Below are 18,608 nucleotides of genomic sequence, written 5' to 3'. Positions count from 1 at the left end.
GGGAGTAGGAGTGCTTAAAAGAAATTTTCCTAAGCTATCAATGGGTGCAAAGCACTATGGCAGTGAGCAGTGATGGATGAAGGCAGATACAAAGAACTAAAACAGTTAACACAAGATGGCAGCACAGCAAGGATTAGATGGCAGATGATATAAAATAACAACAGCAAGGAACCAAGGCTGTAAGCCAAGGGCAGGGGTGAGATTTTGCACTGACTTCAGTGCATAGAGACTACAAATTGCAAGACAATAGGCGAGCAACACAGCTAAGAAATATAAACTGAATTTGAAGCAAAGCAAGACTGAAAATGTAAGTGACTGAGAAGGATATTGTGGCTAAGCTAATGGCTTAGAATCCACCTTGGTGTCCTAGCCAAACAATGTAGTTCTAGGTTGAAATTCAGACCCTAAGCATACAAAAGGAATGGAAAGAAAATTAGCTTGCTCAACTAATGTGCTCCTAGCATTGACTGTCTTTTGACAGTACAATCAATCACAAGCACACAGATGAGCACTAATCTCTCCCACTGCTCAAGAAAAACAAGCATTAAGGCTCTAACCTAGCAATTCATCATCCAACCATGCACTAAGGCTTCATCTGAGCCTTAGCTGCAGTAACTTAGCTCATGAAAAACATGTTAACAGCATCAACATTCATCATGCAAAATAATTCAAACATAACATACACACAACAATCAACTGTTAACTGCATAAGAAGACTGAAATTGGAATTGCATAATATTTTGGTTTAATTCTCTACTGGCTAGTCCAGAGATCATCCCCCCTCAATCCCTTAACACCTATTTATACAAATAAACAAAATCCCCAAAAATCAGGACCACATCAGTCCAATTAGGGTTTGGTGAAAATACAAAATAAATCAAAGAAAATCCTACCTAACTATGATAACAACCCTAATAGACTAACCCATGCTTCAATTAGACGTACAATTGATCTCCCCAAAAAGTTCCCAAATCAGAAAAATTAGGGTTCTTATAAAAATTATTAAAATTTACCTAATCACTGTTGACACTGGTAGATGTCGACCCATGCCTCCAATCCTTCTCCTGATGCTTCTCTTGTTCTTCCCATGCCCTAATTGCTTTTCTAGCTCATCTATTTCATCAACCCCTAACCTAGGGTTCCTGTGAGAGGAAAAGATCGAGGAATTGATGTTATAGAAAGCTAGAGGAGTAGGGGAATGATGGCTCGAATGGTGATGGTTGAATGATTTGGGGGGGGGGAGAAGATGGTGGAGTGATTTGTGGGAGAAGATGGTGGAGTGATTTGTGGGGAGCATCACTGTTGCAGAAGAGGGGAAGAAGATGGATTCGATGGTTTTGGGAGAAGGGTGTGTTTGGCTAATGGGTATAGAATGGGGTATTAGGGTGTTGAGCGGGTTCAGCGAGGTTTGATGATCTGCGACAAGAAGCGATGGATGGGAAGATGGTAGGTGGATCCAACGGCGATACGGAGGTAAGCGTGGAGCGACCGTCGGATGAAGGGATGTAGCAAAACGGACGACCCAAGATGGAGATGGGTGTTGCGATGTAAAGCGGGAGCTTCGGAGTTTGATGTGCGATGATGGAGAGACCGTTGGATGATGATATGGATCCAATCTGACGGCTACATGAGAAACGGGTATGGATATAGGAAATGGACTTGGGTGAGGGTTTTGGGCATTGGGTATGCCAAGCCCATATCTTCTTTAAGAACAATTCTTCCTTCTTGAGCCCATTCCTAGCTTTTTGGACGTGCGCTCCATTCTTTGCGGCTTCCTTGCGTAATTCTTCCCGTCTTTTCACTACTTTTCTGCTCTATTCCGCTCCGCAATTCATCCAAACTTTATTTATTACCTAAAAATGCAAAATTAAGTAAGAAAAATATTTATTCTTGAAAACAATGAAAATACAGAATATGGGATAAAATGTAGAATTAATGCGCAAAAGATGAGTTAAATGCCAACAAAAAGGGATAAATATATACATTATTTGGCACCCATCAATTTCCTAATTGATTGATTTAACGCACAACCTGTGATATTTCAATTATATAACAAAATATAATGCAGAAAAGAAATAACACAGACACCAGAAGTTTTGTTAACGAGGAAACCGCAGATGCAAAAAAACCCCTGGACCTAGTCCAGATTGAACACCACACTGTATTAAGCCGCTACAAACTCTAGCCTACTACCAATTAACTTCTGACTGGACTGTAGTTGAACCTTAATCAATCTCACACTGATTCAAGGTACAGTTGCGTTCCTTACGTCTTTGATCCCAACATGATACTACGCACTTGATTCCCTTAGTTGATCTCACCCACAACCAAGAGTTGCTACCACCCAAAGTCGAAGACTTGATAAACAAATCTTTCTCACACAGAAAAGTCTATATATTGAATATATCTGTCTCCCACATAAATACCCAAGAGTTTTTGTTCCGTATTTTGATAAATCAAGGTGAACAGTAACTAATTGATAAACCAGTCTAATATTCCCGAAGAACAGCCTAGTATTAGCAATCACCTCACAATAATCTTAATCAACTAGCGAAACAAGATATTGTGGAATCACAAACGATGAGACGAAGATGTTTGTGATTACTTTTATCTTTCTTATCGGAGAAATTAATCTCGAGTCAATTATTTCAATTGTACTCAATACGATAGAATCGGGCAAGATCAGAACACACAACTACAAAGAGAATAGTTGGGTCTAGCTTCACAATCCCAATGAAGTCTTTGAAGTCGTTAACCTACAGGGTCTCGATAGAAACCTAAGGTTAAAGGAGAATCGACTCTAGTTATGCAACTAGTAACACACAGGAGGTGTGGGGATTAGTTTTCCCAGTTGGTAGAGTTATCCTTTATATAGTTTTCAAATCAGGGTTTGTAATCCAAGTTACCTTGGTAACAAAGCATTCAATATTCACCGATAGATGAAAAACCTGATTCAACCAAGCTAATATATTTCAACTGTTAGATAGAACTTAGCTTGTTACACACAAATGAAACACACCCTCATTTAGGTTTATGTAACCGTACCTAAACGTGTACACCATGTTGGTTCACAAATAGTTAACTATGGTTAGGCATAGGATTACTCTCATATCAACCTTATTCATCTTAACCATAACTAGTTCAAATGACTCAAATGAAACTAGTTAAAGAGTTGTTCAATTGACATTTTCTCATAGAATTATACAAGAACACAATTGAAGCAAAATCGGTTTGATTCACTCGAATCAATCATGAACATTATAGCCACGGTTTGCAAAGATTGCATTCCTTATTATATAAATATTTATGTTCATGTACAAAACCAATTTTGGAACTTTAACCTTCAAGTATGCAAATGTGTAAGCATACTTGAAATACCCGGACTAAGATTGGGTTACGCCAGTACGCAAACGGGTACGCAAACTTTCAATCCCAGCAGAAATTCTCGGATATGAACCTGTACGCCAGTACACAAACGGTACGCATACTTAGGTTCCCCGATTTCTCAAACCAAACGGTACGCAAATGGGTGTGCATACTATGGTTCCCGGACATGGATTACATATGTGAAAAAGTGCACAACATGACATATCCAATAATGGTTAAGTGTTCTAAACTCTTATTTCAATCATTGAAACTTTCCTAGAGGATGACAATAGCCGTTTTCACACACTATTAGCATCAAAACAATTTTCAAGTTATTGAAATAATCATAACGAAACATTCCAAGACAAACATCAAATGATTGTATCACACAAACCATGTAAGATGTTACTCGGAAATTTTCACTTGATATAAGATGAACTTGGTCAAAGCGAAAGCTTGCCAACACATATTTCGAGAAATATGTAAGCGAGACAAACTCGGCTCGAAATCTCAAATGTGTATATAGAAAACTATATCGTAACACGACTTATGTCTCAATATAAGAGATAGAGTAGAAATAGACTTTCCAAGTGATAGATGAGTTTAAGTCTCCACATACCTTTTGTCGATGAAGTTCCACAAGCTCCCCTTAGTAGTTCTTCGTCTTCAAATGATGAACGCTGTGAAGTCTAAGCTCAACTACACAATTTATGTCCTAGTCCGAGACATCTATAAATAGGCTAGAAATCAAGACTTATAGTTTTGATCACTAACATTGGCAAACATGCTTGAGATAGAAACGCATGCGAATTCGACCGAGCAGTGCTCTAACAACCTAGAGCCTTGAAAATTTATAAATAAAGAGATTCTTGCAACTAGATTTCTGAAGCACTGGCACTCTTGTGTCCCTGTTTCTAAGCTAGAGACGTCCTCGATAACCTAGGTTTCCTTTGAGAAACATAATTAGGTTACGACTTAGAATACTTCATATAGAGATTCGTTAAGCCAGCCAGACTATCTTTTACCTGATATTTCGTGTATCTAGATCTTGTGCGTAATTTGGATCAAAAACGAGATATATAGAAATTATAAAATTCTCTTCGTCTCAGACTTTATAATTCCTCAATATATATGATTAGTATGGATTTTTCTTGAGAGGTGTTTAGTAATCCAGTCTTCTCATCTAACTGAGTATAAGTGTTCCGAGTTCGTGATATTTGTTGGACTTTATCTACTGCAAACAAATTTCAGAACCTAGATTGAAAAATTAAAAGGGAAATAAAATAATTTTGTTTGTTAGAAGCAGATTGGTATCAAAATTCTTCACCGAAGTTGAAGAAACTCTTAGGCTGTGAAGGACGTCATCCAAGGGAATCAAGTGCGTAAAATCTTGCGAGGTTCAAGAGGCATAAGGATCACGACTGCAGCTGAATTTTTTGGAAGGTTAATTCGGGCTCAACCAAAATTCCAGTTTGAATATGATAGTAGGCTAGTGTCTGTAGCGGTTTAATAAATGTGGTGTTCGAAGCTGGACGAGGTCGGGTTTTATGAAGGTGCAGTTTTCCTCGTTAACAAAACTTCTGGTTTCTTGTGTTTTTATTTTTCCATATTATCTTTATAATAGGAATATCACAGGTAGTATGTAATCAAACTATATAGTTTAAGTCCTTATTATTTGAGATAAAAATAAATGGTTGTTTTTATTGAATTCGCATCTTCAAATATAAATTGCAAGTTACATACTTTTTAAATTCGCGTACGACTAGATTGATCTTGGATATTGATTTTGAGATCGTCCAAGAAATCTTCTACACAATCAGGTTTACGGACCTTTGGTCTAAACATATTGATTGTGATAGAGAAAAACTCTATATACAATCTTATTTAATAATTATGTGTAATTTACTTGTGATTGTATTTGGTTTTGTCCATATAGGTTTCTGAACAAAAAATTTGAAGGTGTACTTGGTACCCTTTCCTATTCAATTGGTATCAGAGAAGGAAAACACTGTTATACCTAATAAGTCTGTGTAATCTTAATATGTTATCAATGAGTCAAAGCATGGGTTTTAATTTAACAATAAAAGACTCATTGTATGCACTACCCAGAATGTAACACCCGCACTTTTCCCATGGCGCATGCTCAAAAGATGCGTCATTTGTATGAGATGAAGCTTCATCCCAAAGATTTGGTTGTGCGTTAAGGGCATATTGGCCTAGGACAGAAATTACACCACAATAATGCATCACACCAGTTGGAGGCTGGTCGAGTATAATGTTGCACCATCATGGTGCATCACGCCAATGGGTGGATGGCGAGAGTACTATTGCACCATCATAATGCATCACGCAAGCGGGTGGGTGGCCGAGAGTAATGTTGCACCATCATGACACATCACGCCAGTGGGTGGCTAGTCGAGAGTAATGTCATACCATCATGGTGCATCATACCAGTGGGTGGATAGCTGAGAGTAATGTTGCACTATCATGGCGCATCATGTCAGTGGATGGTTGGCCGAGAGTGATGTAGCACCATCATGGCGCAATATTCAAGTTGGAAAACATGCTATAACTGAATAACGCACCAGCATGCCGCGTTATGCAAGGGGCCATCAGAACTACCACAAATAGTGAAGCAAGCATATCAAAGTGTTCCCCAACTTTTGGTTGTAGAAAGACATATATAGGCAGGGGTAGTTGGTTGAAGATGCATATAGCGTAGATGCACCAATAAGCTTCATAGCTTAGCCAATAAAGCATATACGATGTGAAAGCATCATTATAGGGCGTTGGTCACTCGAGAGAGCTTCATAATACTTAGGTACATCTTTGCGACAAACTAAGATTGCACCACCATGTTGCAACACAAATGAAAGACCAATGATGCACATTTTTACGCATCATTTGCAGAGACCCTTTGGCCTATACGGACTACACTATTCCTTAGCTTTGTCCTTACAACACGAGTTGTATTTAGTTTCTTGTCTCGACGTGGATGAACAACAGTCAGTGTTTTATCCCTTCAAGGTATGGAGGAGGGTACATAGGTAGTCACAATGAGTTACAATATTGGTAGTCCAACACCTTGTCTCTCATATCACATAATTGAGAGGTGATTGCGACATTAAGGTAACTCATATCATCTCGCTCGGCAATGCGATGCAAGAATGACTCGACGTCCAAGACATGCATTATGCCTGGACAGTACTTGAAAGTCAATGATGCATGCAAGAATGCATCGGCATTCACCTTTAAATTTTGCACCCTTTGATGAACAAAGGTGAGTTGAAATGGGATGGAAGCTAAGCCTAAGGAATCATTCTTTCGGGAGCATGTCTGCAATGACATATGGACGTGCATTTGTCTGGTGAAGTTTGGAGTTTAAGGCCCGGTCACTAGCATTTTCCTTTTCTTCACCATGATTATTTTACATAAAGCTATTGTATTTTTCGTCAACGGCTTTTGATGATGAACATCTTTATCTTTAGATGATAATGATTCCGGCTCTTTATTAGTTAGGGATTTGATTTCTTTTCTTCACCCATTTCAGTTTTTATTTTTCTCTCTTTCAATTGGTTTTTTTTTTCAATTTTTATTCAGGTAAATAATTGATAAAACTTGGCGCCTCCTTATTCAATTTGACAGTAACAATCCGATTTTTATTTGTTGCACGTATGTTTTATGATAATCGTGCACGTATGTATTATTAATAAAACTCTTACCTTTTAAAAAAAAATTAATATTGGACTAATTTACCTATTTGATTCGGGCTGGACTGACTAGTCTATCTTGGGAGAGATTTTGGACTAAACTATATTTTTCCCCTAGAAAATTAGGTGTGTGTGACACAAATTCTAGAGCTTGGATGAAAATATGAGATGTGGGAGGGCGTAATTATCCTCATGGATTCCTGGAGTGGGTAATTATCCGCATGGCTGCTGGCCCAACAGCGGAGCAGGTCCAACTTAACCTCCCCACTTTTCTTGAATTTCATATGTATGCATAATCAATTTTACGAATTTATTAAACTTATTTCCTAATTACATAATATTAAAATACAAACTCTATTTAGATCGAACGGCCATAATGTATAGATTTCTAATCTAACGGCGGAAATAAGTACCATAATTTCTTAAATAAGTACCATAATTTATTAAAATTAGGTCAAAATATTCTTTCTTGTTATAAGTCGGTTATATAACCTTTATCAAACAAATCCAGTAATTATCAATCGACAATTAGGTTTCTCTGCTTAGCTCTTCGTAGTCTTCTTGCGATGACTTACCTGTAATTTAAAACTAAAAGAAATATATATATCCAATCACTCTCTTTTCATTGATACATGCATACCAAAGCACAGCAGCTTGGAGATCACAATACATGAATTTAAGGTTCGTTTTAGTGTATATTTTTTCTTTCTTCTTCATACCTTCTCAAATTTGTACTATAGAGAACGACAGTCGACATTCGTTATCAGTCGAATCAGGGTCTACTACAATGGATGAGAAAAACGACGTGATTAAGGCTAATAATAATCCACGTCAAGCGTGTGCAGCCTGCAAGCATCAAAGAAAAAAGTGCTCCCAGAATTGTATATTGTCGCCGTTTTTTCCACCAGAAAAAAAAGAAAAATTCCAAGCAGTGCATAAACTTTTCGGCGTGAGTAATATCTCCAAGTTATTGAAAGGACTTCACACTTTAGATGAGCGCAAGAGGGCTATTGATTCATTAATATGGGAAGCCGAAGCGAGGGAACGAGATCCAATCGAAGGAGGTTTCGGTGCGTTCAAGAAGATCAACGTGGAATTAATATCCCTCACGAATCACGTGCGCATATCAAATCAACCAGGACTACCCAAGATTGGTACCAATACAATCTCGAGTGATAGCAAGGCGTTAATGAGTTGGGAAAACAGTGCTAACAATGGGTACGCATATGGAGCGTATGGCAATGTTAGTAATGTTGCTAACAACAATTATATCCCCAGTAATGGTAGATATAATAATATTAATACTAATGGATATAAAGAAGCGGAACGGGCATTTGGATATCAAGGATTCTCTGTCCTGCCTCATGAACAGTTTCATCGTCAATATTTTCAATCCGGTAAGTGACCTTTGTTCTTCTACTACTTCTTTTCATCTCGTGTTCAAAAAATAATTTTGCATGCACGCCATATTATTGACATTGATATATTAGTTACTGCTATGATCAGTTAGCAAGCATGTGAAAGGATTTAAGTTTGTGCTGTTAGCACCTTATAACAAAACAAAAAAAGTGATCGAGAACCCAAAGGAAAAACAATCTAGATTACCCATAGATTACCCATGAAAGACAAAAAATCCAGGATCCGGATATACTGTAATTATTATTCTATCATTAAGGAGATGAGAAATTAATCGGTAATTTTTCATTCTTTTTACAAATTTGTAGACCAACAGAATGGAGTGGTGAATGAGAAGTCGGATGATAGCCAAAGCCTAGTACAGGAAGTCATGAAGGATGATCCAATATTATAATGGAGTTCTGAATCGCTCAGCAGTGGAGTTTTAGAATTTCAAATGTTTCTACGTTATCTCATCAAATTGGCTCTTTCAATTAATCATGTCAATTTTTTATATGAGCTAGCTTTTACCACCTCATTTGTTTAACAGGAGAAGTCTTTTTATATAAGTATTACATAATTTGGTCAGGCAATTCATGATATACCATGTACTTAATTACGGAAAATGCTAAAGATGGGTCAAATCTGAGACAATCAATCCAAACTTTTGATCATTTCTTTCTTCATCCGCCAGCAATCCCAGTGCCAGAGTCACTCCTCTCTCTACCATTTAGATTGTGTCATATCTTGTCCCAAATCTAGACCATCCATGTACCAAGGTCGGTTTATTACCGCTCTCAGAACTGATTCTTACTGGCAAGCCAAAAATATCACAAACAAGCCAAAAGTATCACAAAGAAGCAAGTTTGTTTTGTGATTGTGCATCTCACATTGGATCTTCTTTCATTTATCGATCTTTTTCGTTCGCTTATCTTACACATGACTGGTTAAGTCGGGGCAATCTTTTAGGTAGGGAGGAATGGTCCATCGCCCAAAGCCCATAAAATGAAAGGGCAAAAGAAAATATCTCTGCACTTCCCTCCTTGATTTGGGGCCTATCTGTATTATTTGAGGTTTACCATTACGAGATAAAAAAAGACATTTTGAAGCAAAATAAAGAACCACTCATCCAATTATTTTACTTAATGACTGATTTATCCTTAATTAATTAGTGTTAATTCGGGTGACTAATTGATGTTTAATTTTGTTCACTTAGAAATCTTAAATCATCGTCAAAACATGTAAAAAAGTTGTTTTTTTTTTTTTTGAAAATTCTCAACCCAAAAACGGTATATGTTCATGCACGTAATTGATTCTAGGAATCGGTGTATAACACTTAAAACATAGACAGATTGTAAAATTCAAGAGTTTTTCTGTAACTTTTTTTTTTCTAGAATCGGTTTACATAAATGCCCACGTGAATTGATTGTAAATTTGGACATTTCTTCGATTGTTTTGCTCATAACTTCTTCATCTGATGTCGGAATGACCTCATTTTGCGTTCAACTCGTATTTTCACGCTCTACAATATATAAAGATAAAAATTTCAGGGTTTGTGCAAAAATTCAAACATGGTTAATGAATAGTTTGATATATGCATTAACGTATGACGTTTGTTGTTGATGTTCATCAAACACGAAGACCATCAAATCCATAATTTGTTTAAGTAGGTGTACCATATCCAGCGATTCCGGGCAATGTTCTTCGTGAACATTTTTGAGGGGTGATTATGATTTTGGTACCCGTCCTAGTCACACCTAATGACAACACTTTTCTAGGAATGGTAAGAGAGAGAGCTTGCTTTCCATTGTATTATGTACCTCCTTATATAGACTTTCCCAAAAACCCTTCCTTTTATGAGATCATGCCACATGTCCTAAACTTCCTTAATTACTACTAATGTCATCCCTTCTCTAATACAACCTTCTCCTTTCCCATTAATTCCCTTCTTATCCTCTCCACCTTGTGGACACTTCTTAGTGGATCTGGGATTTAGTCCCCAAACCCCCATGTTTCACGTTGGGTTTGGCTCCCCTCTGGGAGGTCCCTAGCCCTGCTAAGGGGTAATTATTTTCATGTATCAAAAAACATCAACAACAACCGATATACACTAGTGCAAATAACAATAAATTGTGCTTGATTTTTATAAAAATTGATGAGGAAATTTCAGAGTTTTATACTTAAATCATTGGTGAATCTCTCTTCAAAGAAACAGATTAAAGGTATTTAACTCAATCACTTGAATTGTTTGTCGCCGAAAATATTGTTCGGGAAAAAAAAAAGGAAAATTGGATTGTTATTTGAGATTATGTTTTAGTTTTTGATTTTGATGGAAATTGGAAAAAAAAAAGGATTTGATTAAAGTTTGTTAATAGAAATGATTATGGTTTTTGCACTTGTTTTAAATAACTAGAACTATTAAGGTTTGTGTAAAGGGTAATTTAGTATTTTAACACATTTTAGACACCCTTTATCCTTCTCTATTGGGTAGATGAAGAAATCCGCATGCCTCAAATAAAAGTCATAGGCCTCAAACTAGTGAGGTTTTATATATTTATGCATAATTTTCTTTTGTTAACATGAGAAAACACTATTATTATTATTATTATTATTATTATTGTTTTTTTTTTTTTTTATGAAAACGTACCTCTGAGGTCTTTTATTGAAAATAGGGAAAAGAGTAATATTACATGAAAAGTGTTGGTAGCCTAGCTACAAGCTGAGAACCAACACCCTTTTGAATAATAATACCTAAACAATGGAAAAGAAAACTGCCAGCGCCACAATTTGCGTCATTGTGAGAGAGACAGTTCTTTAACCTCTTTACAAAAGCCACTGTGTCTTCACTTAGTTCACCTAATGTAGTGAAAGCAAGAATATGAAAGTCATATCCGTGAGACTCACACTTCTCTAAATATTTGTTGCGTATACGGAGAATCGCCCTAGAGAGAGCTTGACCCGGAGTGAAAGAACGAATTTACCAAGTATCATCTTAGGTTCTTCGTATTCCCAACCATAAACATCTTCTATGTGTAATATAGAAAACTTCTTACATAATATATGTCTCTTGAAATTTCTAGTTTCTCATACGCGATCCATGTGGTATTTTTATATGTTTAAAAACATAAAATATATGGTATTTGTGGTACTTTTTGCATTTCAATATGTACAAATACAACTTATATCTTGTAATTGTATATAAATAATCCTTTGTTTTTCTATATTTTTGTTTATTGAATTTCTTACTTGGAATCAAGATATAGTTTTTATTATAAATATATTAGAACTTCAGAAGTTTTTATGAGTAGTTAGTTTTCTATCTTTGTCAGATATATACATACATAGATTAACAAAAATGGGAAAAAGAAAACAGACCCTAGTTTTTGAAAACAAAAAATGGAGGACTAGATATTAAAATAGACATGTCCAAGACCTTTGACAGGGTCAATTGAACCTTTTCACTTAAAACTTTATCTGCTTTTGGTTTTAGTAATGAGTGGTGCAGTTTAATCAATCAATGCGTCTCAACTGCCTCCATCGTAGTTCTTTTAAATGGTACACCAGGTGACTTCTTCACTCCTACCGGGGGGTTAAGGAAAGGAGATCCATTATCTCCTTACCTATTCCTAATCTATATGGATGTGTTCTCTAGGCTTCTTTCAGCAAAGGAAAAAACCAAACATATAACTGGTATCAAAATATCTAGGCATAGTACCCCTATTTCTCATCTCTTATTTGCAGAAGATTGCCTGCTATTTTCTAAGGCGAGTCTGGTTCGTTGTAAGAATCTTTTAAACATCATCAATCAATTTAGTAATGCATCAGGTCAGCTCATTAACTTTTCTAAGTCGGGTATTTTCTTTAGTAGAAGAATACATTTTAAACATCAAAGAATTATGATTAGACTTATGAAGATAAAGAAAATTAGCATTACTGACTCTCATTTAGGAGCTCCTTTATTTGTTGATAGATAAAAAAATTAAGACTTTTGATAAAATTGTTACTAATATGGAAAACAAAGCTCAAAGTTGGAATGGTACAACTTTGGTTCAAGCAAGTAAAAAAGTCCTGATTAAATATGCACTTTCTAGTCTGCCCATATACCAAATGGGGTGTTTTTTTCTGACTCTAAAAATCACAGACAAAATAGATGCAGTCCAAAGGGATTTTTGGTGTGGTAAAAAGAAAAACTCTAGGGGTTACTATCCCATTAATTGGAGTTTCATGTGTGAACCAATTGAAATAGGTGGTCTAGGTTTTAAAGAAGTAAACAAAATGAATAAGGCAATGATTGCGAAACTAGTATGGAGAATAACAACTCAGTGGAACACCCTTCTAGGCTATGTTCTTAAGAATAAACTAGTATATGACCCGTGCCGTAATGTCCCGGGTTTCGATTTATTGTTGAGGATATTTTCCTCATGTATACCTGTACCACCCAAATAAGAGCAAGACATTTAGGATGGCTCTTATTGAGACTCAAATGTCTTCCACATTTTCCACCCATATGGACAAATTTTTCGCTTGGCTTGTGTTGACATTCTACATTTTTTATGTGGAACGTATAACTATTATGGTTTTGTAGATTTGCAACATTTTAATTCCAATATATAAAGTGGACCCTGCTTTTAGCCTGAAAATGCATAACCTCTTTATGCGTCTTCTTTATTTTTGTTCCGCATGATGATTATGCATTCGAGAATCGATGCAAGCAAAGCAAGGAATTATAGCTTGATTCCTGAGAAAAGGCGATGTTTTTCATTTGCCACTTTGGCCAATGTGAACAACATCAATAAGAGCTACCCTTGTAGCCCACATAATCATGACCAACAAACGTATCATCGGTTCACTATCTAAGGCATACGGGCTGTTTTGAGCCCTAGATGTTGCCTACAATATTAATTTCTGACGCCATTTGACTCGCGACTAAATATAGGTTTGTCACTCCCGAGTAACAAAATGAAGTTATTCTGAAATGTCTTTTGAAACCAAGAAACCCAAAAAAGAATACCTCTCATAGGCGGTGAGAAAATATAATCTTTTTCGCTGCTTGGAGATGGTGGCTAGTTTATAGACTACGATCAATATTTGCAATTTAATTACTGTACTTCATGTTATGCCATCCAATTATCCCAAGATTCGTTTTATATGAGAACCAAGATACTGAAGAGATCTGAATTTGATAAACAGCCACCTGACCATCTTAGTGATAAAAACAAAAAAAGTGAATTTAACTCCTACCGATCGATCCTCCAAGGTTGAATTACATTTTATTCGTTGTCAATGCATCACTCTAAAATGTAAATCAAAGCTATCAAATACAAACAAAAAACATTATAATAAGTCAAATAGCAGTAATGATATGACCAGTGCTGTAACAACGTGGAATCATTTATTTTTTGCTAGAAGTAACGATCTATGATTGTATTTTCTTGTACACCAGTAGAGCGCACATACTTTTCCTGCTGATACTATCATCATAGATTCTCTAATCTAAGATTCATAACACAGTTTCAATTGGATCAAAATTAATAGGGATTAAGTCTTCAAAACTTCTCGATTATTGCCATCGTAATGCAACCTTATCCATATATTTAGCTCCATCAAGGAAACATGTTAGATCAAATGCAATAACAATCTACCATTAGTATGACCTGTAGCATCAGTATGACCTAGACTGCAGAAACTAAGTCGCAAAATCTTAACGAATATCACTGTAAGACCTTGACCAAGATTTGTGTATACAAAGGAAGGAATATGCAATCAATAAAATCTTAATATATACAATTAGGCAATCACATAGTACCACCTGAAGCTACAAATGAGGAAAAGAAAATTATTTTGCACTTGGTTCTTCATTGACATTTAATCTACTCCAACATGGTGATCAAATGGAAGAAGAGCACGTCAATTAGTCTTAATGAAGTATCATTATAGACAGAAACAGTTGATCACTCAAGTATTTGCTGCAATATTTTGTTAGAAGGTCTGGCTTGTGTTGCTTACTTACAACTTGCTGCTTCTATTTTTAAAATTAAAATTCTACCAAAGCTTTTGTTCTATTTTACCGACAAAAAAAACAATCTTGACATGCAATAGAAATTATATTGCACGTCCTGCATACCCTCTCGCAAAAATCAAAGACATTGTAAGGATATATGTGAATGTCTTTTGGAAAATATTTTTGGGAGAAAAAGGAATGTGTGGATCAGTGCATGCTCATAAATCACGTAATGGTTCTCAAAATATTTTTGAACAGTCAGAGAGAAAGGGTGAGGCACATTACCATGTGCATATATTAATATGTTAAAAGGGAGAGTTGGATCTGCACCAAAAGAAGACTTGTCTCTATCAATTTCAAAATATACTCCCTATATCATGTTGTGGCAGTTGCGCAACAGCAAGAACCCTGAAAACAAAAGAGCCAAGTTTCAGAAAGTTACAATATCGTGTTAGTAAACCATATTACGAAACACACATAGCTCACAATAAAAAAAGCACTTGAGAAAATCCAATGGTACAGACTCAAAATGAACTACTTCCATATGACTGAGTTTTTCAAAAAAATAAAGCACAATATCGTAACCTATAATGAGGTTTTCAGGCGACATTTTTCCACTGGATAACAAAACAAAAGCACCAGACAAAAGCGATATACGTGAATGCCCAAAAAAAGAAAACACCGGATGGAAGCGATTTATCCACGACCCAACTGAAAAGAAAAGACCAAGCCAATTTTTATACAACACAATTCTTGAGCTAACTCCTGATAATTCTTGAGTATGTGTTAATCTTTTTCTGGCTACTGTGAAAAAAAGAAACACTAGCCGATTTTTATCCAGCACAATTCTGGAAGGATCGAAATACAACACAATAAATTCTTTAGAAGAAACTCAAATTAGTATTCAATAAAATACCAAAAAAAAGAGTTAATTATATAAAGTGGAGGTTGATCGGCCAAAGAAGGTTGAAATAGTTAGAAACAATTTTTCCCCAAGTATGTCACAGTGCCTCTCAACAGAATACTTCAGTCAACTAATAAAAAACATATCAGTGTTGCAGAAACTTGAATTTTTCAATTCCAAACCTAAGCAATATTTGTACAAATGTCTCATCAAACATCCTGATCTATCACTGTATCCAATACTTTACGCAGACACACTTATGGTAGTTTCAAAGACATTTCGTAAGGGGATCGGTGGTAGAGTTGGTTAAAAGTAACTTTAAATAGACATCAATATTGATGGTAAAAATAAGTTCTTCTTTATAGCAATATATACATAGACGAACAAAACCTAAGGTCAAAAAAAAAAAGTATATCAAATGATCGTCAATAGACTTGAAAGCTAGACTCTTAAAATCTATGCCCGGCATACTGCACACATCCTAACGCCTTATATAAAGAAAATTACTGCTCGTTTTAGACCCACTTCCTAAATATTGATTACTTGGGTTATTCTACTCTTAACCCAATTAGCAGGTTCTAGTCAAGCAATATACTAATTAAGTCTACTATCACGCAACCCACATCACATTAAGATACTCCTAGAGGAATCCTTCCACACCTAAAAAACCTACAATTCAAAACCAATATATGGTTTCTAGATTAGTGGTACTACAGCATCAAGACCATTTATGCACAACAGGGCCTAAACTCAAAACTCGCATCAATGAAATCTCGTCTCAATGTCCCAACAGGGCCTAAACTCAAATCTAAAACAAAAATCTCATTTGGCGGATTATGAAAACTCTTTTGAGCATCCATCAGCAACATATCCAAGCTGGTTACTTGACTGGCCCCTTTTAAGTTTAATTATCCTTTTTTGATATCCAGACTCGAGTTATCCATACCTGCCCTTAATCCATTCGAGGAACTTGATTGAAGGTCTTATAGTGGTTTTTACTTTGGAATACTTTTGGAGTGACTACATTGAATCTGTAAACCCATTACAACTACCTGCATGAGAATGAAAAGGGTATATAAAGCAAATCATGTGATTGGCATGATGGCAATAGCGGTCTGTAACTTTCATGATGACAACTAATTTTACCGTTTCTTTACAATTCATGATGAAAAGCAATACAAAAACTTTGATGGGATACAAAAAAAGAAAAAAAGTTCACATCCACACAAAAACTATCATTCTAATTTACTATGCAAGAAAAATGAAATTTAGAGCCGTGAGTTTTTATCGAAACATAATCCACTATAATTGTACATCCAGTATGACACTATCATTAACATTAGTATCCATGATTTTTCCACTCTATGCATTAACACTATCATTATCAGCAAATCAAAACCATTTGAGCTTTTTAGCAAATGGATTAACTACTTTTGGTGCAAACAATGCCGTAAGAGCAGTTGAGTCAATCATATCATGAAGAAGGATGATTCCGAGATTGTCATGCCTATCTAGTGACTTTAGGTATAATAAATAAAAAAAACAAAACAAAAAAAAAACAGTAGAAATACTTACTCCCTATTAGAAAGAGCAATAGGGATTAACAGATTCCATAAGCCCCGATAGTGGATTACACAGGTTTCCCCAACAACTTCATCAAAAACTGATTCTCCTGAATTTTAAAGACAAAAATTAACCATCCCTTAAATTAAACCCATATTAACAGAATAAAAATTGTAGCAATCAAATCAAACCTAATTTCAGATACCCAAATGAGAAAGAGAGAAAATCCTACCTGGTTCATAATCGAGATGGTCTGAGTATGGGTTTGTAATTGAGTTCCTTCGATGCGTTTTCTTTTTGATCTATAAATGACAATTATTAGGGAGATATTGATTCCCATCGATGCGTTTTTCATTGATTCCCATTGAAAGACTCTCATCGATGCGTTTTTCATTGATATGCACCTCAAGCCGTTTCGAATTTCTCGTATACGTCGGATGTGGGCGTAGGAGGTGGGATCATTTTCAGCCGGGATTTATCACTTCCACTTTGAGGCACTTTGGGAGGAATATGAGCCGTGGATCAGTTGGAAGCGACCATTTAGAGTTGTTAGATGATTACAAAACCATTTTTATTTTTTTTTGTAAGATAGATACTTTAAAAACTCAACTATCTTCCATGCCAAAAAACATTATAATGCTTCGTGGATATGGGGATGCATTATGCAGGGGTTTCTTTAATCTACAAATTCAGTTGCTGAGACGTGGGCGACGGTAAATCTATCAACATTTGCACAGATAAGTGGATCCCAGGTATAGAACAAAACCTCATATCTTATCGCGGAAATCAACTAAACCTCTTAACATTTGTATCTGAGTTGATAGAATCAAATACTAAAAAGTGGAATGTAACGAAAGTTAGAAATAACTTTGCCCCGAAAATTACAGACAAGATTTTAGGAATTAAAATCTTCACTAACATAAATGGAACTCTGAAACAAGATAGATTAAGATGGATCCTTACTAATGACGAAAAATTTACTGTGAAGTCGATGTACCAAAAAATTAAACATCCTTTGATTAATACAATCAATATTGATATCACTGCTTTCTGAAAATATTTTTGGAAGTTGAATGTATCTCAAAGAATTAAAATATTCTTGTGGAAGTGCATCCATAATGCTCTGCCTGTTAGGAAAAAACTAGGCGAACACATGGAAAATATAGACATGAAATGCGTTTTCTGTGAGTATGAATGTGAGTCCTTAAAGCATCTATTTTTTGAATGTCCCTATGCTAAATTTGTTGCTTTATTGTCTCCCGTGATAGGTATAAATTATAGTAGTGATTTAGATTTATCTTTTGCACAACTATACTCTAATTGGATAGAAGGTGTGTATGATAACTCTGAGATAAAAATCATAGCCACTAAATGTTGGTTAATTTGGAAAGAAAGATGTCTAAGAATCTTCCAATCCAAAACGACTACAAGCATTCAACTCTCTCTTGTTGTTCAGCGGCACTTGTGATAGACGCATTTATGTGTCTAATTTGTCCTCAATGTTTCGTATTGTTAGTACTCGTTTTCGTCCTTATTATGGTGTTTTGTGTGTTTGTAGGTATTTTTTGGAAATAAATATTGTTGGAAAATTCGGCTCGAAAAGTTGCTCGGAGCACCTCCGGAGGACATTTGCTATACGGACCCCCACTTTTGCTATGTGTCACCCACG

General features: G+C 35.7%; 1 protein-coding gene and 1 long non-coding RNA gene across 2 annotated transcripts; one reads left to right on the top strand and one right to left on the bottom strand.

Annotated features, from left to right (window-relative positions):
- The first annotated feature begins 7,863 nt into the window (after nucleotides 1–7,863).
- Nucleotides 7,864–8,886, top strand: LOC113353866 (LOB domain-containing protein 2-like). Its single transcript, XM_026597340.1, has 2 exons — nucleotides 7,864–8,473; nucleotides 8,801–8,886. Exons 1-2 carry the CDS (start codon nucleotides 7,864–7,866, stop codon nucleotides 8,884–8,886), a joined length of 696 nt encoding a protein of 231 aa, XP_026453125.1.
- A 5,785-nt stretch (nucleotides 8,887–14,671) lies between these two features.
- On the bottom strand, nucleotides 14,672–17,439 carry LOC113333993. The gene is made up of 3 exons (XR_003352498.1): nucleotides 17,172–17,439; nucleotides 16,952–17,048; nucleotides 14,672–14,880 (listed from the first exon to the last, which is right to left on the bottom strand). It is a non-coding gene; the product is annotated as an uncharacterized LOC113333993 (long non-coding RNA).
- Between the last annotated feature and the right edge of the window lie 1,169 nt (nucleotides 17,440–18,608).

Source organism: Papaver somniferum, chromosome 1, assembly GCF_003573695.1.
Source record: "Papaver somniferum cultivar HN1 chromosome 1, ASM357369v1, whole genome shotgun sequence".
In the NCBI taxonomy this organism is placed as follows: Eukaryota; Viridiplantae; Streptophyta; class Magnoliopsida; order Ranunculales; family Papaveraceae; genus Papaver; species Papaver somniferum.
Note: the sequence above shows the minus strand (reverse complement) of the source record. Positions and strands in the feature narration are given on the sequence as shown.